Genomic DNA, 23,399 nt, shown 5'->3' with positions numbered 1-23,399 from the left:
ATGACAAGGTATTATCGATGTAGACAGTCTTGGCCTTTATCAAATCACTGCTGACACAACCCAGCCAGGGACACAGGATGTTTGCTGGTCAATACGTACTACCTGGCGACATCCAGTGTCCAATACCTTGGCTTTACTGCATTTACATGACAAGTGCATGTACAGAAATAATTCTCTCTCTTGTCTGGCCTTGCGTTGGTTAGCCAGCCCTCCAAAGACATGGCGCTCTAAAGCGCCTCAGGCGGAGCCAGTCCCAGGTACCATCCCACCCCAACTCCCCAGATCACCCCAAAGTCACAGTTCTCGAGGCCGTATTGATCAATTCAACTGTTAGACAACTACATACTCTTTGGCTTACTGTGTCTCATAGAGAGTAGGAAGTATCCACGCAACATCAGCTCTATGCCATTTTCATTTTAGTGAGTTAATTTGGCATAATGTTATACGAGTCTGACACGATAGTTTCCAGCAAAACACCAGTCCAAGCAGTAAGAGCTTAGTGTTCTTCCCTTAGGAAACCAACACTGTACATTGGTCTCCCATCTTTCACCTGTCTAAATGCATCCCTTTATTTCCTTTGTGCAGGAGGCGCGCTGGAAGCCCTTCATAGTTAGACCCATTCCCTCTCAGCTCATGAAGCCGCTGTTGGTGTTTGTCAACCCGAAGAGTGGGGGAAATCAGGTGAGAGCCGTGCTGTCTGTGCTGGAGCTGTCAGTGCAGGCCCAGTGGACCGAGGCCAACACCAGTCACAGGTATAATCCTGACTGGTCTATAAGCCGTCTGTGAGATGAAACCCTGTCTGCATCTTAAAGAGTCTACCAGCAGTCCACTCAGGGCAGCTCACACCTCACTCAATCATATTACTAGTCAGTTAATCAAATGCTTGTTTACTGTGACGACGGTGCGGACTTGGTAGTAATTGTGCTCCTGCTCATTTTTCAGGGAGCCAAGATTATCCAGTCGTTCATGTGGTACCTGAACCCCCGCCAAGTATTCGACCTGAGTCTGGGAGGACCCAAGGATGGGTACGTTTCCCGAACTTTGTACTAGTGCAGTCTTCTTCTTCTTTTTTTCTGACTCTGGCCTTTAAACATCAATATCGTAATCATACGTGTAAGTCTTGGAGCTCTTCCATTACTCTGTGCTCCCTGACGCAGAGCTTCTTCTCATTACATCGAATGTATCTGAACCAAAATAATTTGTTCTGATTCCAAAGTATTATTTTGATATTGTTTTTGTTCTTGCTATGGATACCCTATGCTATTATTCCGACCTTTGTTAACAGGCTTGATACTGTGGACTGACTGGGCCAGAAAACTAGAAGTTGATTTTGTCTCTTGCTCTGTCTCTTCAAGGTTAGAAATGTACCGTAAGGTGCATAACCTGAGGATACTGGCATGTGGAGGTGATGGCACGGTGAGTAGGAAGGAACAGGCTTGTTGTACAACAACAATGCCCAAGGTCTTTTTTTAAGCAATATACAGAAGTTCCTGAACTCTTAGCAGCAAACTTGACTTTTGTGACCATTAAAATAACAGCGGACAGTGTCTGGTGTTTTCCCTTAAAGGCATTTGACCCCATCTTAGTGATCTAAGCCCTGAACTATGTGTGTAGGTGGGCTGGATCCTGTCTGCTCTGGACCAGCTCCAGTTGAACCCCCAGCCTGCAGTAGCCATCCTGCCTCTGGGGACAGGCAACGACCTGGCCAGGACCCTCAACTGGGGTGGTGTGAGTATCTCAATCATATCTGGATAACATGCACACAGAGTTTACATAACGTTAGGAACACTTTCTTTAATCTTGAGTTGCACCTGCCATTTTGCCCTCGGAACAGCCTCAATTCGCCGTGGCGTGGACTCTACAAGGTGTCGAAAGCGTTACACAGGGATGCTGGCCCATGTTGACTCCAATGCTTCCCACAGTTGTGTCAAGTTGGCTGGATGTCCTTTGGGTGGTGGACCATTCTTGATACACACAGGAAACTGTTGAGTGTAAAAAAAAATGCGACATTGCAGTTCTTGACTCAAAGCGGTCTACGTGTGCACTCTGAATGGCACACACTCACAATCCATGCCTCAGTTGTCTCGAGGCTTAAAATTCCTTCTTTAACCTGTCTCCTAACCTTCATCTACACTGATTGAAGTAGATTTAACAAGTGACATCAATAAGGGATCATAACTTTCACCTGGTCAGTCTGTCATGGAAAGAGCCGGTGTTCCTAATGTTTTGTAGATGGTGTACACCCTCAAAGACAGGTTTTTCCATAGTCGTTGGGCAATGCAGATGCACAGTTAACTCTCTAGAGGACACCAGAATCATGGCAATAACCACTTATTATTGCTTGAAAAATGTCTTAAAGAATTTATATATCTCAGGAGGAAGATACTTTCTACAATGAACTGTGTTTAATGCTCTTGGTGTTTTTTCTTCTCTATTCCTCCCCTCTCCAGGGTTACACAGATGAGCCGGTGTCTAAGATCCTGTCTCATGTAGAGGATGGGAACATCGTCCAGCTCGACCGGTGGAATCTAGTAGTGGAGCCCAACCAGGATGCTGGTGCAGAGGAGAGGGATGAGCAGCAGACCGACAAGGTGAACAAACCCCCTCTCACCTCTCGTCCCAGATCCTGCACTGTAGTCATGGACTGTCAACAAATGAGACGGTGTGGTGTGTGTGTGTGCTGATGGGTGATGCAGGGAATGAGGATTGATCCAATTTTAACTTAGTGCCAGCACTTTACCTATCAGATGGTGTGTTTGTAATAGCATCGTAAATCAGGTCTTGACTGTGATGAGCTTTCATTGAGCCCCAGAGAATTAACCTCTCTACAAAGTCACAATATAATTAGTTTATTGTAAACAGGGTCATGGCTGGTCACACACCAAAATACCTCAGTGACTTTAAATTATTTGAGGGTTAGTTACTTCTAAAAGTTGAGATGTATTATCAATTAGAAGCACAATGTTGCTCTGCGACCTCAAACATCATGCATTATTTATTATTATTATTTTTTTTAAGTATGGCGGTGAGGGTAGTCCGGGACACTAAAGACCGTAGGACTGAGGATGGAGTTGGGCTCAGCGGCACACTCCGGGTTTAGTGTTGAAATTTTACCTTGTGATTTCTGATGTTTTGGTGATATTTCATCTGGGATTAACACTCTTTTTTTGTACGGGTTTTCTTTTCCACAGCTCCCCCTCGACGTCTTCAACAACTACTTCAGCCTCGGCTTCGACGCACACGTGACACTAGAATTCCACGAGTCTCGAGGTTGTATTTCTGACGGATCTCTTAACGTTGTAACGTCATTGTTGGGGATACATCTGTGCTATCCATAGACGTCTCACGTCGATAGTAACAAATGATGCTGTGTGTATCTACTTTATGCCAAATCATTGTGTCACATTACTCACACTCCATCATGCTTTCTATAACCAACGCTCCTCAGAGGCCAACCCTGAGAAATTCAACAGCCGCTTTCGGAACAAGATGTTCTATGCAGGGGTGGGTATAGTTTTGTTTTCTAAACAAGAGAAAATAACTAATACATTCATATTTTCTCACCATTTATCATAACTTTTATCATTAGTAGTGATAGTAATTGTTTGTATTTGTGGCCATAGCTTTAGTTGTGTTAATATTTTCTGTTGATAATCTACAAGTTTGATTCTCTGGTGTTCCTTCTAACCAGACAGCCTTCTCAGACTTCCTCATGGGCAGCTCCAAAGACCTAGCCAAACACATCAAGGTCGTGGTGAGTTCAACTTACCTTTACGTGGACCTTGGCTGTAGCTCAGATTGTGTGACGTCATTCCACAAAGGGTTCAAGTTAAAAATCTAAATGTTTCGGACTAACTTAGTGATCCCTTCGCGCGTCAATCCCGTTAATGGGATTGATTTGACAACACCCAGTGAAATAGCAGCGAGCCAAATTCAAAAACAGAAATACTCATAATAATAAATCATAAATCATACAAGTGTTATGCATCGGTTTAAAGATGAACTTCTTGTTAATCCAGCCACAGTGTTAGATTTCAAAAAGGCTTTACCGCGAAAGCAAACCATGTGATTATCTGAGGACAGCGCCCAGCATACCAACACATGAAAATCACATTTCAACCCTCCAGGCGTGACACAAAAGTTAGAAATAACGATATAATTCATGCCTTACCTTTGAAGATCTTCTTCTGTTGGCATTCCAATATGTCCATTAAACATCACAAATGGTCCTTTTGTTCGATAAATTCTGTCGTTATATCCCCAAAATGTCCATTTATTTGGCGGGTTTGATTCAGAAAATACACCAGTTCCAACTCGCGCAACATGACTACAAAGTATCTAATAAGTTACCGGGAAATGATCCAAACATTTCAAACAACTTTCCTAATACAACTTTAGGTATTTTTAAACGTAAATAATCGATAACATTTAAGACGGAATAAACTGTGTTCAATACCGGACAAAAACAAAGTGGAGCGAGCTTTCAGGTCGCGTGCCCCAAACACAACAGCACACTTGGCTCTACTCCCAGAAAGAAAATGGCTACTTCTTCATTTTTCAAAGGAAAAACATCAACCAATTTCTAAAGACTGGTGACATCCAGTGGAAGCGATAGGAACTGCCTTAGAAATCTAGATCCACATAGAAAACCCATTGAAAACACTGTCACCTCAAAATAAAGAATCCTGGATGGTTTGTCCTCGGGATTTCGCCTGCCAAATAAGTTCTGTTGTACTCACAGACATAATTGTAACAGTTTTAGAAACTTCAGAGTGTTTTCAAATCAAATCTACCAATTATATGCATATTCTAGCTTCTGGGCCTGAGTAGCAGGCAGTTTACTTTGGGCACACTTTTCATCCGGATGTGAAAATAGTGCCCCCTAGCCTTAAGAAGGAATTTCCCCACTTCATAGTAAAAAATAGTTTGTCCGAAATAGAAATTGACCCTAGTTTCAGAGCCTGGGCTCCATTCTGAGCTTTATGATCCTTACAAACGACCCTGTACATCTCATTAGACTGACAGATGTGTTCTTCTTCAGTGTCAGTCAGTCAGAATGTGGCACCTTTCAAAGGGTACATTTTATTGGCCATGTGAGAACTCTTCCTGGAATGATCTGAGTGCGTTTGTGTACAGTAATGGATACGCCTGTCTGTTTATCTGTCTGTCTCCTCTCATTAGTGCGACGGCACCGACCTCACCTCAAAGGTTCAGGATCTGAAGCTGCAGTGTTTGGTGTTCCTCAACATTCCCAGGTTAGCAGCCTAAATGGGGAAACGGGTTATATATGACACTGTTGTAAAGTAGGCTGCAGGCTAAGTTAGGCACATAACCATACGTGTGTGTGTGTGTACTAGATACTGTGCTGGTACCATGCCATGGGGAAACCCAAGCGAGCACCATGACTTTGAGCCACAACGGCACGACGACGGCTGCATTGAAGTTATCGGCTTCACCATGACCTCTCTGGTATTCACCTATCAACTTGAATTTGTCTGTGTGTTAGAACATAAGAGTTACTAGATGAATGACATGGATGAGTCACTAGCCTTGCTCTGATGGATGATCATCTCGTCCTCCCTGGTGCTGTAGGCAGCACTGCAGGTTGGAGGTCATGGTGAGCGGCTGAACCAGTGCAGAGAGGTGACGCTCACCACCTACAAGTCCATCCCCATGCAGGTAGATGGGGAGCCGTGCAAGCTAGCCCCTTCCACCATCCGGATCTCCCTGAGGAACCAAGCCAACATGGTGCAGAAGGCCAAGAGGAAGACCTCTATACCGCAGCTCAACGAGTGAGTAATACAGTCCAGCATGGGAACGCCATTTTAGAATTGAGTTTATAAAAAGAGACCAGAAAAGGGGTCCAGTCAGAATCCGAACATCAATCCACTATGGAGACTTTCTAATGTGTTACTGTTTAGTCTCTCCACTGTCGGCAGGTTGCCTCTTTTTGTCATGCGGTGCTTGTGTTGAGTTGGAAGTTATTGTAATGCATTCCACAAGTCATGACTAATGTCCTCGACCGAGCTGAAGGGCGTTATTCAATTTCTTAATGTGTGATTTAAAGTGGCACGCAGGAGTTGGAGACTGACAGGCCAGACAAGGTGGGATTCATTTGCAGGGGGTGCGCTGACAAAGACTTGTGCGTGTAAAATAATCCAAGTCGACGAGGGGGAAAACAAACAAGAAAGACGTACAACAACATTCATCAAAGCCGTCGTGGCTTTGCAGCCATCTTCCTTTTCTCTCCATCGGTAGTCTCCGTCATATCAGTCTCAGTCTGTCTACAGGCTGAAAATCGAAGATGTATTATCAGAATGAACAGCCCTATTTATTTTCACAGTAATTGCATTACCTTTTTCAATCCTGTTGTAATGTTTTTTTGCTAATTTCATACTTCTCTGATTCTCGCGACAATGTATTGACTTGCTGGCGGAGGGGTATAATGAGTCCTCCATCTAAAGGATTGATATGTCCGGGGGGGGGACTAATTCAATGATTGTGTTTTAGCTGAGATGAAGGTCATCCAAACCTTATTCATGATACCATTCTTCCCTTTTGGTTAGAATGGCCTAACCTTCTGTGCTGCTAAAACACCAGGCATTTGGACAGAAAGTAAGAATGCTAAGATGCAAATGAGCCTGGAATTCAAGCAAACGATCCAGCTGTATTCACTTCTACGCTGATTACATTGTTTGAGATCATAGCCCAACATTAGATCAAGCTGTTCTCCCAACTTTTTTCCAACAACACTCCAGTAAGAAACCTATACAACTTGTGTTGTTGTCAGGTGTCTATTGTTCTTGAACAGAATGGTAAGCATTTGTCACAGCGTTGTTTTTGGATCTCCCACACACTGCGAACAGGTCACATTCGTCACAGATCACAACTGTTTTCATGAATATGTAATCATCCTAGAAGCCATCACGGTGACAAACGGAAGGGGGGAAAGCTGTTCTGAACACCTCTGGCTTCTCTCAAGCTGCTGTGCATGTGAGCACAGGTTGTCAGAGTGTTGTGGTTGGAGGTTGATCCCCTGTCATCAGCTTGTTTTAATGCTCTTCCCGGGTGGCAGTCTTTCATTAAACTTATACCTTCATTTATATCCTTTTTTTTATACCTTCATTTATATATATATTTTTCTCTCTCTCTCAACCGAGATGTTTCCAACTAGTTTACGAAGTTAGAAATGAATAAGGAAAGTAACTGATTCTATACAGTATAATGGTGGACTGATCTCTAGCATAGGTTATGAATAATCGTGGTTATGTGTCAATTTGATATGATTTGGTTGTTTAAACCTCAGAGTTCCTACAAAGATGTACACTGAACACAAATATTAACACAACATGTAAAGTGTTGATCCCAGAAATGTTCCATATGCACAAAAGCTTATTTTTCAAAAATGTTGTGTACACATTGGTTTATATTCCTGTTAGTGAGCATTTCTCCTTAGCCAAGATAATCCATCCACCTGACAGGTGTGGCATATCAAGAAGCTGATTAAACAGCATGATTATTACACAGGTGCATCTTGTGCTGGGGACAATAAAATGACACTCTAAAATGTGCAGTTTTGTCACACCCCAATGCCACAGATGTCTCAAGTTTTGAGGGAACATGCAATTGGCATGCTGATGGTAGGAATGTCCACCTGAGCTGTTGCCAGATAATCTAATGTTAATTTCTCTACCACAAGCTTACTCTAATAGAATTTGGCACTAGGTCCAATCTGCCTCACAACCGCAGACCACGTGTAACCACGCCAGCCCAGGACCTCCACATCCAGCTTCTTCATCTGCGGGATCTTCTAAGACCAGCCACCCGAACAGCTGATGAAAGTGTTGGTTTCCACAACCAAATAACTTCCGCACAAACTTTCAAGGTCTTGACCTGACTGCAGTTCAGCGTTTTAACCGACTTCAGTGGGCAAATGCTCACCTTCAATGGCCACTGGCATACTGGAGAAGTGTGCAATTCCCGGATGAATCCCGGGTTTCAACTGTACCGGGCAGATGGTAGACAGCGTAGTGTGTATGGCGTCGTGTGGGCGAGCGGTTTGCTGATGTCAACATCGTGAAGAGAGTGCTCCATGGTGGCAGTGGGGTTATGGTATGGGAAGGCGTAAGCTACGGACAACAAACACAATTGTTTTTTATAGATGGCAATTTGAATGCACAGAGACACTGTTACGAGATCCTGAGGCCCATTGTCATGCCATTCATCCACCTCCATCACCTCATGTTTCAGCCTGATAATGCACTGTCCCATGTCGCACGGATCTGTACACAATTCTTGGAAGTTGAAAATGTCCCACTTCTTCCATGGCCTGCATTGTCAATAGAAATGTTTCCCATTGATCATGCTCTGGATTGACGTGTACGACAGCGTGATCCAGTTCCCGCCAATATCCAGCAACTTCGCAGAGCCATTGAAGAGGAGTCGGACAACATTCCACAGGCCACAATCAACAGCCTGATCAATTACAGTGGGGCAAAAAAGTATTTAGTCAGCCACCAATTGTGCAAGTTCTCCCACTTAAAAAGATGAGAGAGGCATGTATTTTTCATCATAGGTACACTTCAACTATGACAGACGAAATGAGAACAAAATCCAGAAAATCACATTGTAGGATTTTTTATTAATTAATTTGCAAATTATGTTGGAAAATAAGTATTTGGTCACCAACAAACAAGCAAGATTTCTGGCTCTCACAGACGTGTAACTTCTTCTTTAAGAGGCTCCTCTGTCCTCCACTCGTTACCTGTATTAATGGCACCTGTTTGAACTTGTTATCAGTATAAAAGACACCTGTCCACAACCTCAAACAGTCACACTGCAAACTCCACTATGGCCAAGACCAAAGAGCTGTCAAAGGACACCAGAAACAAAATTGTAGACCTGCACCAGGCAGGGAAGACTGAATCTACAATAGGTAAGCAGCTTGGTTTGAAGAAATCAACTGTGGGAGCAATTATTAGGAAATGGAAGACATACAAGACCACTGATAATCTCCCTCGATCTGGGGCTCCACGCAAGATCTCACCCCGTGGGGTCAGAATGATCACAAGAACGGTGAGCAAAAATCCCAGAACCACACGGCGGGACCTAGTGAATGACCTGCAGAGAGCCATATGGTCAGGTGGGTCATATGGTCAGATGAAAACAAAATATAACTTTTTGGTAAAAAAGTTGCTTCCAAAGAACACCATACCCACTGTGAAGCAAGGGGGTGGAAACATCATGCTTTGGGGCTGTTTTTCTGCAAAGGGATCAGGACGACTGATCCGTGTAAAGGAAAGAATGAATGGGGCCATGTATCGTGAGATTTTGAGTGAAAACCTCCTTCCATCAGAAAGGGGATTGAAGATTAAACGTGGCTGGGTCTTTCAGCATGACAATGATCCCAAACACACCGCCCGGGCAACGAAGGAGTGGCTTCGTAAGAAGCATTTCAAGGTCCTGGAGTGGCCTAGCCAGTCTCCAGATCTCAACCCCATAGAAAATCTTTGGAGGAAGTTGAAAGTCCGTGTTGCCCAGCAACAGCCCCAAAACATCACTGCTCTAGAGGAGATCTGCATGGAGGAATGGGCCAAAATACCAGCAACAGTGTGTGAAAACCTTGTGAAGACTGACAGAAAACATTTGACCTCTGTCATTGCCAACAAAGGGTATATAACAAAGTATTGAGATAAACTTTTGTTATTGACCAAATACTTATTTTCCACCATAATTTGCAAATAAATTCATTAAAAATCCAACAATGTGATTTTCTGGAGAAAAAAAATCGCATTTTGTCTGTCATAGTTGAAGTGTAGCTATGATGAAAATTACAGGCCTCTCTCATATTTTTAAGTTGGAGAACTTGCACAATTGGTGGCTGACTAAATACTTTTTTTGCCCCACTGTATATGGGGAGGAGATGTGTCGCACTGCATGAGGCAAGTGGGGGTCACACCAGATACTGACTGGTTTTCTGACCCACACCCCAAACCTTTTTTATAAAGGTATCTGTGAACAACAGCATATCTGTATTCCCAGTCACGTGGAATCCATAGATTAGGGCCTGATGAATTTATTTAAATGGTCTGATTTCCTTATATGAACTGTAACTCCATAAAATCTTTGAAATTGTTGCATGTTGCGTTTATATTTTATTTGGTACCTAACTAGTTATGCTGTTGTCTTCCACAGCCAGCAGCCCTTCCCGGAGAGATTAAGGATCCGGGTGAACCGTATTAGCATGCACGACTATGAGGCCCTGCATTACGACAAGGAGAAACTTAAAGAAGCCTGTGAGTATTCCATCTCTGTCTAATACACTGTAACTCCATCATCCTTCAGGTGCCGCCCGGCCTGTTCAAGGAGGAATTGTGGCAGGCTCTTGAGCACTGCTTCGTGCAGGGATGTTACTGAGAGCCAGAGGTGTTTTCAGTGACGTAGAACTCTGTCGTCTACACATTTTAGTTGTTTTTGTTTTTTTACTGCCGCGCAGTTGAATTTCAAAATGGCAGGCTTGTTTTATAGAGTTAAATCCTGGACATATGCACTGTAACTAGAGCCAGTTGACAAGAGCTATTACCTGAAGATATACTACACGTATCCTTGTGCCATTTTACGGGCAGGTTTTCCGACCCGAAGTAAGAGCGTAAATGGAAAATGATTCCCATTCGATGCACTTTTCTCTCTAATGCGTATTCTGACTGTGAATTTAAGCATGGGAATAGAATGCTATTCACCTGCTATTTGTTTGGGGTGTACAGTAGATTGTTTGGGGCGTACAGTAGAGTGTTTGGGGCGTACAGTAGATTGCTTGGGGCGTACAGTAGATTGTTTGGGGCGTACAGTAGATTGCTTGGGGCGTACAGTAGGTTGCTTGGGGCGTACAGTAGATTGTTTGGGGCATACAGTAGAGTGTTTGGGGCGTACAGTAGATTGCTTGGGGCGTACAGTAGATTGCTTGGGGCGTACAGTAGATTGCTTGGGGTGTACAGTAGAGTGTTTGGGGTGTACAGTAGAGTGCTTGGGGCGTACAGTAGATTGCTTGGGGCGTACAGTAGATTGCTTGGGGCGTACAGTAGAGTGTTTGGGGCGTACAGTAGAGTGTTTGGGGCGTACAGTAGAGCGTTTGGGGCGTACAGTAGAGCGTTTGGGGCGTACAGTAGAGCGTTTGGGGCGTACAGTAGATTGTTTGGGGCGTACAGTAGATTGTTTGGGGCGTACGGTAGAGTGTTTGGAGACAAATGTGAAACCCGTCATATGGCAGCAAACTGAGGCATATCAACTTTCCCACAGTAAAGTTGCTGAAATGCTGTGGCATTATGCAGAATCGAAATTGTGCTGCCTTTTAACTTGCAGGGATGGGCACGCTCTAATGTCTTAATTATTTCCTATTTCTGTCATGTTAAATATTCGCCACTTATCCGTATCAACCGTCAGTAGGCCTAATAACCACACATATCCTACTGCCAATTAGATTCCATCAGTTGGTATAGCCTACATTATCATTCCATTTAATGACATAGTTTTGTTTGCCTTCATTTGCTTCCTCTGTAAAGCTGAGGATCATTAGTAACAGTTGATAATATAGACTTTTCTCCCTATTATAATTCTATGTACACTAATCTCCCAACATTGCTGTGGGTTGAAGAACTGAATGAGTTCAGAATTAATCAAACTAACGTTTTCTTTATTTTATGCGTAAAGGCTCTCCAAACCTGTTTATTTTTTTATTTTTAGGATTCATAAATGCTTTCCTTAATCTAAATCATCTACTAGATCTGCTTATTTTGAAATCCAGCAATTGGTACTGAAACAGAGATGAAGATGCATATATTTATATTCTAGTGAGTCTGTTGACAAAATTCGAACTGAAAGCTACACCGTATTTAAAGGGATGGCTTAAAATAGATATACTGAAAACCTCTATTGAATGAAAACTCCTAGAGAAAATCTGTTGGCCAACAAGTGGGAGGTTATTCAGCTAAATGTATTCAGTGCCCGCAAGAGAACCATGCCTGCAAAGCCAAGTTACGCACCTGCATAAGGTACATCTGAGTACCAACAGAAGTGCGTAGGAAAGGCGTGCACTCTATCACTGTCAAACGTAGGTTAGCACAAATATATTTAATGTGGAAGGAGACACCAGGCCCTTGATCACCCCTTAAAGGATGCCGCCATCAACTAGCCCCGCTAATTACAAAGGAAAAGGAAGTCCCTTTTGATTTATATGGTACTTAGCAGAAAACCCCACAGAGATGGAACTTTTTCATTTTCTCTCTTCCTGGCTCCTCCTGGGCAGCGAGGAGGGGAGGTGGGCATTGGCTCCAGGTTTTGCTATCCGTCCACCCTGAAACCCTCCTCCCATCCTCATCAGGCCATTCGATTGCTATGAGTTTATCAGTGTGGGCCTCCCCGCATGTGACTTTGGCTAGATATCAAGAGTGTGACTGGGAGGCGATAATGAGGTAGCTACCCATTACTGTCTCTAATGGATGCCCTGGGGCCCCAGAGGGGCTCTGTCAGTGGTTCTGTGTTCTACAGCCTCCTGCAGCACCTGTGTGCTAGGACGACACTGTAATCACCTCCATAACACAGCTACCCCCCCCCCCCCCCCCCACCCCCCACACACTCTTAATTGTTCTCACATTCGCATCCTCACGCACAAACCTAACTGTTCCAGACAGTGTCCCAGACAACAATTGCAACAGTTATTGGCCCCAAGTTATGTAACTATTGATATGCAAGTGATGCTGTTTGGGGCTGTTTTGGTACAAAACCCAGCTACTGTGGACCAACTCCTAAGAAGTATGTGAAATAAGAAAGTATGATGAATGTATTAGGTTCTTCCTGAACTTTTGCAATTATATAGCCTCGCATTACCATCCCGGTGACCGCTGTGGAATTTGTGTAGCGAAACAGAATGTAAGCTCGCAAGATTTCTGGATTGTCGTACGAGGCTTAGCAATTATAATACCTGACATAAAACCTCCCAGTAGGCTCTCGGCATAATTGGTGGAGGTCTAACTGTTTTCTAACAGTACCTACCATTTGCTTCACGGAACGCTGAAAGTAGTTTTATTCTTTGTTTTCCACCACTAGATGTCAGAACGTGCAACTAACATAAAATTATATACGTTTTTAAACCTGAAAGCACACTCTAACTGATTCTATAAATAAACTCAATGTCCATATTAAACTGTCATACAGTGGTCCAGTAACATACTTTGGACCTAATGCACCCTCATGCTTGCTGACGTACAAGAGAATTCCACTGCTGTTTTTGATAGGCCACTCATCAATATAAATGAGAGCGAACACATGAAAGTGAACAATCATTCTGTGATTTGCACATTGTTTAGCTTCTTTCTAGACAGCACACTCAGACCTCCCTCTGGCTATCGCTGAATCAAGTTAGGTCCCTGATGTTTCACATGGATCTTGAGGTACAAGTGACGTTAGGCTGTCATGGCTGAGGTGAATGCTCTATTCCCTCGTCTCTGATCCATAAATATAGCATGCGGCTGGTAGCAGTTACGCAGTTGTCTCAGTTGCCTGACACCTATAAAGAGTTTAGACAACTCCGCTGTTGCAGAGTGAGGACAGCAAAAGAGAAGGGGGGGGGGGAGAGAGGCGGAATTGAATTAGAGACAGACTGTTCCAAGGTTGCTAGGCAACAGCACATTCCTCAGTGGAGAAATCTGCCTGCTTTTCTCTCTCTCTCTCTCTCTCTCTCTCTCTCTCTCTCTCTCTCTCTCTCTCTCTCTCTCTGCCTGTGAAACTTGCTGCTCAGAGACACTTTTTCAATTCACAAATCGCAGCCTGATAGTCCACGAGTCATTCACTTCTGTTCTGTTCTTATTAAAAAGAAGGCCCTGTGGATGGCCCGGACATTCATGATCACATAATGTGGGTTTTGATGCACTCACATTATGTTTCCAGTATCTGTTCTCTCACTTGCTGCCCAGTTGTACTTTAGGCCTAATTGCCTGTCTCTAGTTTAGCACAAATCAATGGGCATGGGAACTAATGGCAAACATGTCGCCAGACAGTTTGCAGACATCACATTTAGAGAATTCTTCCTCTTGTTGTTTTGCATTGCAATTAGGTTTATACACTTCACCTACTTTGACAGCCGTTTCAAAGAGGTTTGAGTGCATTGGACTTTGCGTGGCGCTCTATGAAACACAAGGCATCCAGGAAACCCAAGTCTCTAAATATATCCTTGATCTATTGCCCACAAAAGGAACTTCCCCCAAAACATTTCTGGTTTCGAGTTGATAAATGGACACAATCAGATAGTCTGTGTCTTGTAGCTTGTGTCTATTAGCTACCTGTAGAACGTTTTTTCATGCCTTGATCACTAGGCGCCTGCAGCAGTGTTTAACAGCATGTTGTCTCTCATCATCTCTCCCTACAGCTATCCCGCTGGGCCTCATCGTTGTCCCGGGAGACAGTGACCTGGAAACATGTCGCTCCCACATTGAGAGGCTCCAAGAGGTGAGAGATGAAGGAAGCAGGTGGGGACAGCGAGAAGGGGACAAAGGAGAGTGTGTTGGGTTGATGAGGTAGATGGAACACTGGGTAAAGGAGAGGGTAAGCTGATGAATGACAGAAAAGACCGAGAGGGGAGAAGAGGAGAGCGTGTGGGTTGATGAGATGGAACTCTGGGTAAAAGAGGGACAGAAGGGATGGAGGACATGAGAGGCAGAGAGCATTTAAAGACAAAGTAGCTGTTCAGGTAACTAATACCAGGGGAGAACTCCGAAATGTCTGTGATGGAGGACAATTCAGGCAGAGAGTAGAAGAAGACGACAGAGGGGGTAGGACTGACCTAATGCCATAAGAGGAAGGGGGAAATCATTCTGATGAAGTTGTGATAGTGCAAGAGCTGAACGAATAGGGAGGAACTTGCTGATGTCAAGAGCAATTACTTTCAGGCTGGTATATGATGGCTCATCTCGACAGACAGGCCCAAACCTGTCTTTAGTGTAGGAAAGAATTGCATGTGTGGTTATTTGTGAAATGGGTGAGACATCCTTGCCCATCTAGCCCCCTCGCTGTCCCGTTTCGGTTCAAAACCCATTGAAATAAATAGTGCGTGAAATTTGTTGCCGATTAGCGGCACGGCCGCTTTGCGATCATTTGGTTATTATATTCCTCCTTTTTTTTTAACCACAATCCCTCAACGGCTGTCCCTCATTTGGGATTCCCAAACAGTATGTTGTTTTGTTGCTGTTTTCATCAGCTCATGTCATAAGTAAAGGCTTAAATTATATTTAGGTTTTGTCTGCTACTAATGGAGACACGATGACTAAAATACTGTTGCAAAATGGTAATTAGTTCTGTTATATGTGTAATCATCCACTTTCATGATATGTTACTCTCAAAAACATATAATCACCCAATAATAATACTGTATTATTGGTAAGTAGGACTCGTAGCACACAACAAGACGGCATAAATTGAGGGGGGGGAATGTTTCTCCCACTACATTCAACCCATTTTCTGCAATCCAAAACCAGTCATTATAGTAACTTCAAGACGAGATGCTTATTTTCCTATCCCCATGTGGTGATTTACTTTGGGTAGGGGCATTAGACAGAAAGGAGAGTCTCCATTTATGGGATTACAGTGTTTTTTTGGGGCTATTCCGCAGGACTTCGTCTCCATTCATCCCTCCTTCAAACGACTGGTGCTCCAGGTTGGTAAAACGAGACAGGACATGGAGCCTGTGGCATGGAAAGGAACAAGTCTGAAAAGGAAACATTCCCCTAATCAAAAACGACCTTTAGATCACCAATTACATTTTACATTGACATTTTTGGTCATTTTAGCAGACTTTCTTATCCGGAGCGACTTTCACAGACGGAGCAAACAATAACCATAAAATATAATTGAATTCAAAAACAAGGATGAGGCCTTTTAATCACAACTGTGTTCTTGTTACGAGAACACACTTGTCAAACCTGTCCCGCCCTGTGCATAACCGTCAAGCACATACAGTACAAAGGCATATAGCTGCAGCCACAATTCTCATAGTTGCTTTAGGTGTTTACTTGGAATTGTGTGTTTGATCAACTCTTCCATGTCTTATTTTTGTCTCCCGAGAAAATTATCGAGAGCACAAATATACTGCTCACATCCAGTAGTTCCTTGTGGGCTTCAAAACCAAATAAACTGTGCAATCGGTCAAAGGGTGTGTCGCGTCCATGTTCAAATATGGTGCCCTAGCCCTTTTACAAAGTGATTTCACCACACCGCTCTTAAGTTGCATGCCCAGAGAGCGAGAGGCGCGGGTAGATGCTGAGACTGTCCGTCTCCAGTGGTAACCACACACTCCTCCCAGCTACCCTGGCCCTCCTTCAGATCCCCATTCACAGCTCAGCCAAACCGGCTGCATAATGGCAATGGCTGAATAATAGAGGCTGTACTCAGGAGACCCTTTTTTCTCTCTCTCTCTTGTCTTTCTGTAGTGGCCCTGTTTCCCCAATGCAAACCAACCTAAATTTGTCTCTCTGGGAAGAGTTTTTCTCCTTGTTCCTCTGTGCCCCTAAGCATGGTTTAGATGTGTTCTTTAGTGTTGTGTTTGTTTGTGATTGTGGGTGTTTACTCTCTCTCCCTTTCTGTGTGCATGAAAGAGAGACATTGTAATCAGGAATATATGTTTGCTTCTGATTTTTGTATGCAGCAAAGCATCCAATGTTTAAGAAACTGCTATTAAGGTTGCTTTGGCTATGTTACTGCAGTTAGTAATACTTTTTGCTGAATAGAAGAGAGCATTACGACCAAGACAAGTTAGTGGACTAGTTGATACTGTCTCGTTTTGATGGTTGCATTTTTTGGGTTCCCTGTTCGAGACCCAGAAAAGTCTGCCGTTTCTTAGATTTGGCTACCTTGTGTACACGGTTTTCTTTGGGTTTGTTTGTGTGTGTGTGGGTGTGTTTTTTTTTCTTTCTTGTAGGTGGTATCCAGTATTTGTGCTCTAAGCTAAGCATGGTCTTTCAGCATAGTTCCTCAGTGCATGTGTCGTAACATTCTGTACACTGCTATCCTCCTGGTCCCTTTGGAAGTTAGATGGACTGGTCAAGTTTACCTTTAGATGGGAAATCAGTAGTAGGTTTTTCCTCAGGAAAAACTCTCTGCCCTAGTTTTAGCCTATAACTCTAACTAGGGCCTGGAGTTTTCCTGGCCAAGGCATGTGGTCAGGAGAAACTCATGGCTCTAGAAATGACTCCTGTTGTTGTCGTCACATTCCAACAGGTCTCTTTCCAACAGGTCTCTTTCTGAACATTGAATAGACAAATGTCCTTTTTGTGGCTTGCCTCAGCCCATTTTCCTCTAAACATTGACTTACCTTCAAGATCAAGTTCTGAAGAGGATTATGTCAATGTATCTCATTGCCTAAGGTCACTGGACTATGGTACCTTTGGAAAAGCTTGGATTAAGTAGAGTTCAGCCAATGCACAGAACAGTGTCCAAAGGAATTGTAGGTCTTTGGACCAAGGATTCTCTGACTGAGGCACACATGGGGGGGGGGGGGGGGGGGGGTGTGAAACACCTGCCCTTCTAAACTCATGGAACTCTATATGAAAGAGTAGGGGAGGGGTTAATATGCTGGGCCCATTCAGTGAACTCACTGCCCAGAAAAGTACTTTTCATTTCAAAAAGCCTATGTCTGAACACAAGACTCAGGGCCTTTACATCTTGCCCTACATCCAGCAGGAAAAGGTTTTTTATTATTTGAGTCCTCTGTTTGTCAATGGACCAGTAAGTTGGACAAAACGAGAGTCAAGGCCTTCCGGTCTCATTTATGTTTAGTGTAAAGAGCAGGCTGTTGTGGAACTAATCTCATTGGTCCCGTTTTCTTTCTCAGGAGGATGAGGGAGCTAAGTCAAAGACCCTTTCCTCGCAGAAGCTTTCGCCAAAGTGGTGCTTCTTGGACTGTAAGTACCACTTCTTATAAAGAGCACTGCTATTTATTCCGTACACTTTCCGTAGTGTAGTGTTCCTCTTGGTGCCACCTCTTTTAGTCCCCTGTCTATCTTCAATGTTTAAGCGAGAGCGCTTCACATCATCTGATCACTGCAAGTGGGAGCATCTGTCTCTTACAAGTCACTGTTTTCTTGGTTTCGTTCGCCACAGAGTTTCATGTTTCGTCGAGGTCGACTTAATTCGATGGAGCAGTGCCATTTTATGACCTTCCGATTAGTGCATCTGTGCAGTTCTCAGGCAGGATAAAGGATTCACATTTGCATTACAAATATACCCAGCATAAATTTGAGTTCTTAATGTTCAAAACAGAGTTTTTTGAGGATCATTTCAATGTTTGTTTTAATGATTGTTTTAGAAGAATTGAAGATAGGTAGAGCGATCCTACAGAACATGATTTAACGCCACTGTGCTGTATGTCTGTGTGAAACAGGCTCTGCCAATTCAATGAAACCAAGCTCCATCTTAACATTCATTTAGATCAACAGCTCTGGTGCAAAGATACAGAAATCAATTTGATAATAATGTCACTGATTTTGCTTTGAGTGCTTCTGCTCTCTGTTGCATAGCAGAAAAGGAATCTTCTGGGCAGACTTCATGTTTGTCTGTGAGATATTGTTAAGCATACAGTTTTTAATAATATTTCTGTAAATAATCTGTAGTATTCATTCCACTGTAGTTATGCCACTGACAGTCCACATTTCCCATGAGATTTTTTTTTTTAAACTTCTTCAGTATTATGAATGACATGTTATGTGCGTTGCTAGGAATAGATATGCATAACACCGGTTTACATATATGATGTACTCGCGCTGCTCATCAGCCACTCCACCTGCAGTGAAACTCGCAGTCTTCCATCTCGTCACGCCAGACTGACATGATAGCTGATCTCTGAAGGGTGTCATTGCTTGAATGCCAAGTTAATTCACTTACTCACTAGTGATAGTTGGTAGAGAAGGGAGGGTGTTGGAATCTGCAGCCACATTTTCTGTAGCTTTTCAAAGCTTAATTAAATCCCATAGCTGCTCCATTGAAATCAGCACAGATTAGCTTCTATTCACTGGTAATAAAGCAGCCCAGATCTTAAAGGCGCCGTCCAAGAAAGACTGTTGTAAAGGTCTCGTGTGGAAAAATTATAATTGTTTTCTCTCTCTCATCAAAACAGTGTGGCTAATTCTTGATGAGAAGCATAGCAAGTGAATTCCAGCTGCATTCTGATTTGACTGATTATTTAATTAGAACGACGGGGGAACCACATCATACTTCTTGATACATTCTGATAAGGATTAAGAAAGAAAAAACGCCTTCCCAGATATGTCGGAAAAGCGGAAAAAACATGCAGTACACAGACCTGCCCTTAAAGACCATAAGAAACTCAAGGAATCTTCTGGGCAAACGTCATGCTTTTCTGTGTGATATTCTTAAGCATACATTTTATTTATTTTTTAAATAAGAGTTGGATTATTTTGCTCAGTGAAGCTGGCAGAAGTTCAATTTGCAGTGTCCATGGAGGACAGAGGAGTCTTTTTCTTGGCATCTTAGATGTAGGGGAAGAAGCCTGGCAGATCTACTTAATTCCAGCGCGAGTCTCCCACTCCCACCAGCTCCCACTGGGCTAGAGAACAGCTCATTTCCACTCCCTTAGACAGAATGGCAGCATGAAGCTTAATTACTGGTACAGTCCAACAGAACGAGACCGGGGGGGGGTGGAGGGGGGGGGGGGGGGGACAGAGTTAGTTTAGTGGAATTTCTGCTGACTGGTGGGAAATGATCATCTGTAGTAAGTATTTGATCACTGGACCACAACCGTGTAAAATGTATTTTTCCCCCACTCACTACTTCCCCTGTCTTAGTTTCTACGCTGAGATGTAGTGTTGTACATACTCATGAGTCTCACACGAGTGTATTTGATTTTCCTTTGAGAAGCACACACAATTACATTGACATATGATCATATCCCGTCTCCTGTGAATCTGTTTGTGACTAGTTGGCAGGCAACCGTGTGAGATGTTCGGTACAGTCCCCCCAACATCTAGAATTACACCCACTACCAGAACCCTTTGACTCTCCTTGTAATGTCCCCAAGTCAATGGGCCAATTATGTGGCCCTTTGCTCTTACTTGTTCTGTTTATTATACAGGTTATCCATCTTTTGCTTCATTTAACAACATGTGGCAAAGGCATGGTGCGCTTCGGAGCTGGTCTAATCAGGTCAACGCTTTGATTAAGCTCCTGCACAGTTACCAGTCCTCTCTGGCCTCGTTAGAACACTGTGTGTGTGCATGCGTGTGCGTGCATGTACGTGCGCGTGTGTGCGTGGTTGTGTACAAGCCTATGTTCATATTATTTACTCTCTATAAATCTCATACTATTTATAAATAGATTTTTCCTTCTTGTTTTCCTTCTAGCCACAACTGCAGATCGATTTTACAGAATTGATCGTGCTCAGGTGAGTGTGTGTCATTGTATATAATAATACATTCAGTGGTGGAAAAAGTACCCAATTGTCATACTTGAGTAAAAGTAAAGATACCTTAATGGAAAATGACTCAAGTAAAAGTGAGTCACCCAGTAAAATACTACTTGAGTAAAAGTCTAAAACTATTTAGTTTTAAATATACTTAAGTATCAAAAGTAAATGTAGTTGCTAAAATATACTTAAGTATAAATCATTTGAAATTCCTTATATTAAGCAAACCAGATGGCATAATTGTATTTTTTTTTTTTCATAAACAGGGGCACACTCCAACACACTCACACATCATTTACAAATGAAGGATTTGTGTATAGTGAGTCCTCCAGAACAGAGGCAGTAGGCATGGCCAGAGATGTTCTTTTGATACGTGCATGAATTGGACCATTTTCCTGCCCTGATAAGAATTCAAAATGTAACGAGTACTTTTGGGTGTCGGGGAAAATGTAGTGCGTAAAAAGTACATTGTCATCTTTAGGAATTTAGTGGAGTAAAAGTTGTCAAAAATAGAGATAGTAAAGATACCCCCAAAAACGACTTAAGTAATACTTTAAAGTATTTTTACTTAAGTACTTTACACCACTGAATACATTGACTATGCAGAGTAAAGGAACACCGATGACAAAAGCAAAATAAACAAGTAACATATTCAATGGCCATTATGATCTGTACATAAGTGATTATGATTTCTCTCTCCATAACAGGAACACCTAAACTATGTGACCGAGATATCCCAAGACGAGCTCTTCATTCTGGACCCTGAGATGGTCGTCACGGAGACGGTGAGCACCTCACCAGGGATGCCTGATCTGGTGGATTCATCTGGTGAATTCCCGGAGGCGTCTCCCAAGTTTGGATTCCAGTCCTCCTCCTCTTCTCCCCCCTCACCGGGACCCAGGTAAGAGATGCAGCTGCTGCTCACAGCTTCTAATGGGAATTTCTGTCGGAGATCATGTTTTTAGAAACACTGGATAAAGGATGGGGGCAGCTCCACTGGAGCTTTCTGGGGGTTATAACAGTGAATACATATCAGGTCATTTTCTGTGAACCAGTCTGGTTTTTAAAGTGGTTTCCAGCAGTGCTGTTTTGACAGGCTGAAATAGTGGAGTAATAATCAGACTGGAGTGCCCCAGGTTCAGGACACAAAAGTAAAGGCAGAGTAAACCGCGGGCTGAATCTGTGTCTGGGCGAACCCTATGACACGATAAAACCGTACGCTCCTCTAGGGGGCCGTGGTGATTTTGCCCTGCTGAATTATTACTGAGGCGACAGGGAGGAATGCAGAGGCCATGCCCGCCCATTAAACCCCCCCCCCCCATTAAATCTATGAATCATTTAAGTTCTAACCACTGATCTTCATAATCACCCTAGGAAGGAGAAGGGCCACACTCACCTGAATTCACAGAGCAACTTTAGAGACTCTCCGCCTCACTATAGACTGTATGTTCATCTTTTCAGAAGAAAGGATGTCTTGTGTGCCAGGTGTGGATATTCCTGTAATTTTCCACAACAAATCTCCTGCACGTGTTGTAGCCTTTTGTGAATGACACAAGTGATGCACACAGAACGAGTCAACCAAGTTACTCGAGTAATACCTTTGAGCTCAACCTTTCCATCCTGTTAAATCGTCTTAAAGCGTTAATAAACTGCCGTGATAAGCCAACTCTTCATATCTGCTGTGCATTCATCAATATTTCATAGAATCATTTCCGACATGCATTAGAAGCTGTCAGTCTTTTAAAACCTTTGCATGTCTCCCTGTCATTCTAGCGTATCAACTTTTATTGCTCTTTATGTTGTACCTAATTGTACAGTAGAGGGTTTTTCTGTGGAGTTCTGTTCTACAGTTAACTTCACCTTAGTGGAAGTCTCTCTTCTCTACACTTTAGCTCGGGCCCCTGTCCCCCATCCATTTAGGGATTTAAGGTGAGTTTGATGAAGAGGATGTGTGGGTTCATGGAGTTCAAACATGACAGAGGCAGATCCTAACCCGGCCCACACGTCCCCCCCCCCTCCAAAGCAAACATAGTGGGACTATCTCTGAGGGCATGTGGGATTGTAGCCTCTCTCTCCCTCTCTTCTCGCCCTGTGGTCTATTGGCACGTCTTCTACAGACTGTCTTTTGATGCTTTCAAAGCAGAGTCCACATTATTTTTGCCATGTTCTCTCATGCTGCTGGCTGGGGCTTGAAATAGAATTCCTAATAAAAGGATCCCTGTAGTCTCGAAAGACAGGCTGTGGTTGATGTGTTTAGATGTGCAGTGGGGGGTGGGGGGGGGGGGCCTTGGTCCAGGGGTTTTGGGGGGCTTCTTCAGGTCCTGCAGTAGTAGTTACTGCAGGACCTGGGCCTTGGTCCAGGAGTTTTGGGGGGCTTCTTCAGGTCCTGCAGTAGTAGTTACAATACTTTAAACAGGAAAACCTGGACAGTGATGTTTGGAAGTAGCACTGTGTTGAATGTAATTTGTCATAGATGAATGCCACCTTAGTCTCTTGGTTATGTATCAAATCATCAAAGGAAATTTAAGACGATGCGCATCCTAACTGTTACATTATTTGCATACTAGCATAAACATCATTTTTCTCAGAACCAATTAATTTGCTGAACTGATCTTGTACAATTTTTTAACTATTCCTGCTACTGGCTCTGAAGATCCTCGGCTTCTTTGTCCTCCTTTCCCTAATCACAGATCAGTTTAAATGTATAATATATTTTTTTAAGTGTTTTTTTTTTTGGGGGGGGGGCATATTATTAAAGTAAAACATCCCGGAATTGTTCCTGTTCTCTCTCCATCCTCCCATCTGCCCTTCCTTCTGCCCTACTTTCCTTCATCCACTCCTCTTCCTCTCTGTACCCTTTCCTCTTACCGTCAGTCCCACCAGCCCACACTCAGACAGCGAGGCCATGGCCGTCCGACACAAGAAATCCCACTTCTTC

At 43.3% G+C, this 23,399-nt stretch overlaps 1 protein-coding gene across 23 annotated transcripts in view; it reads left to right on the top strand.

Annotated features, from left to right (window-relative positions):
- Positions 1–23,399, top strand: part of LOC109885361 (diacylglycerol kinase zeta-like) — a 123,535-nt gene that overhangs the window by 79,702 nt on the left and 20,434 nt on the right. For 18 of the 23 annotated variants that reach the window (XR_004206117.1, XM_031808914.1, XM_020477282.2 and 15 more), the window contains 17 exons: positions 586–681; positions 943–1,025; positions 1,356–1,416; positions 1,615–1,728; positions 2,451–2,591; positions 3,192–3,270; positions 3,449–3,504; positions 3,692–3,754; positions 5,182–5,255; positions 5,358–5,469; positions 5,593–5,792; positions 10,195–10,295; positions 14,420–14,499; positions 15,659–15,703; positions 17,876–17,945; positions 20,400–20,440; positions 21,169–21,362. Coding sequence is in view for 21 of the 23 variants with exons in the window: in XM_031808914.1 (XP_031664774.1) it covers positions 586–681; positions 943–1,025; positions 1,356–1,416; positions 1,615–1,728; positions 2,451–2,591; positions 3,192–3,270; positions 3,449–3,504; positions 3,692–3,754; positions 5,182–5,255; positions 5,358–5,469; positions 5,593–5,792; positions 10,195–10,295; positions 14,420–14,499; positions 15,659–15,703; positions 17,876–17,945; positions 20,400–20,440; positions 21,169–21,362 (1,610 nt within the window). In the remaining 2 variants the exon portion in view is untranslated. The remainder of the gene's footprint in view (positions 1–585; positions 682–942; positions 1,026–1,355; positions 1,417–1,614; positions 1,729–2,450; positions 2,592–3,191; positions 3,271–3,448; positions 3,505–3,691; positions 3,755–5,181; positions 5,256–5,357; positions 5,470–5,592; positions 5,793–10,194; positions 10,296–14,419; positions 14,500–15,658; positions 15,704–17,875; positions 17,946–20,399; positions 20,441–21,168; positions 21,363–23,399) is intronic. The other 5 variants (XR_004206118.1, XM_031808936.1, XM_020477252.2 and 2 more) reach the window with 1 other exon arrangement.

Source organism: Oncorhynchus kisutch, linkage group LG3 (assembly GCF_002021735.2).
Source record: "Oncorhynchus kisutch isolate 150728-3 linkage group LG3, Okis_V2, whole genome shotgun sequence".
Taxonomy (NCBI): domain Eukaryota; kingdom Metazoa; phylum Chordata; class Actinopteri; order Salmoniformes; family Salmonidae; genus Oncorhynchus; species Oncorhynchus kisutch.
Note: the sequence above shows the minus strand (reverse complement) of the source record. Positions and strands in the feature narration are given on the sequence as shown.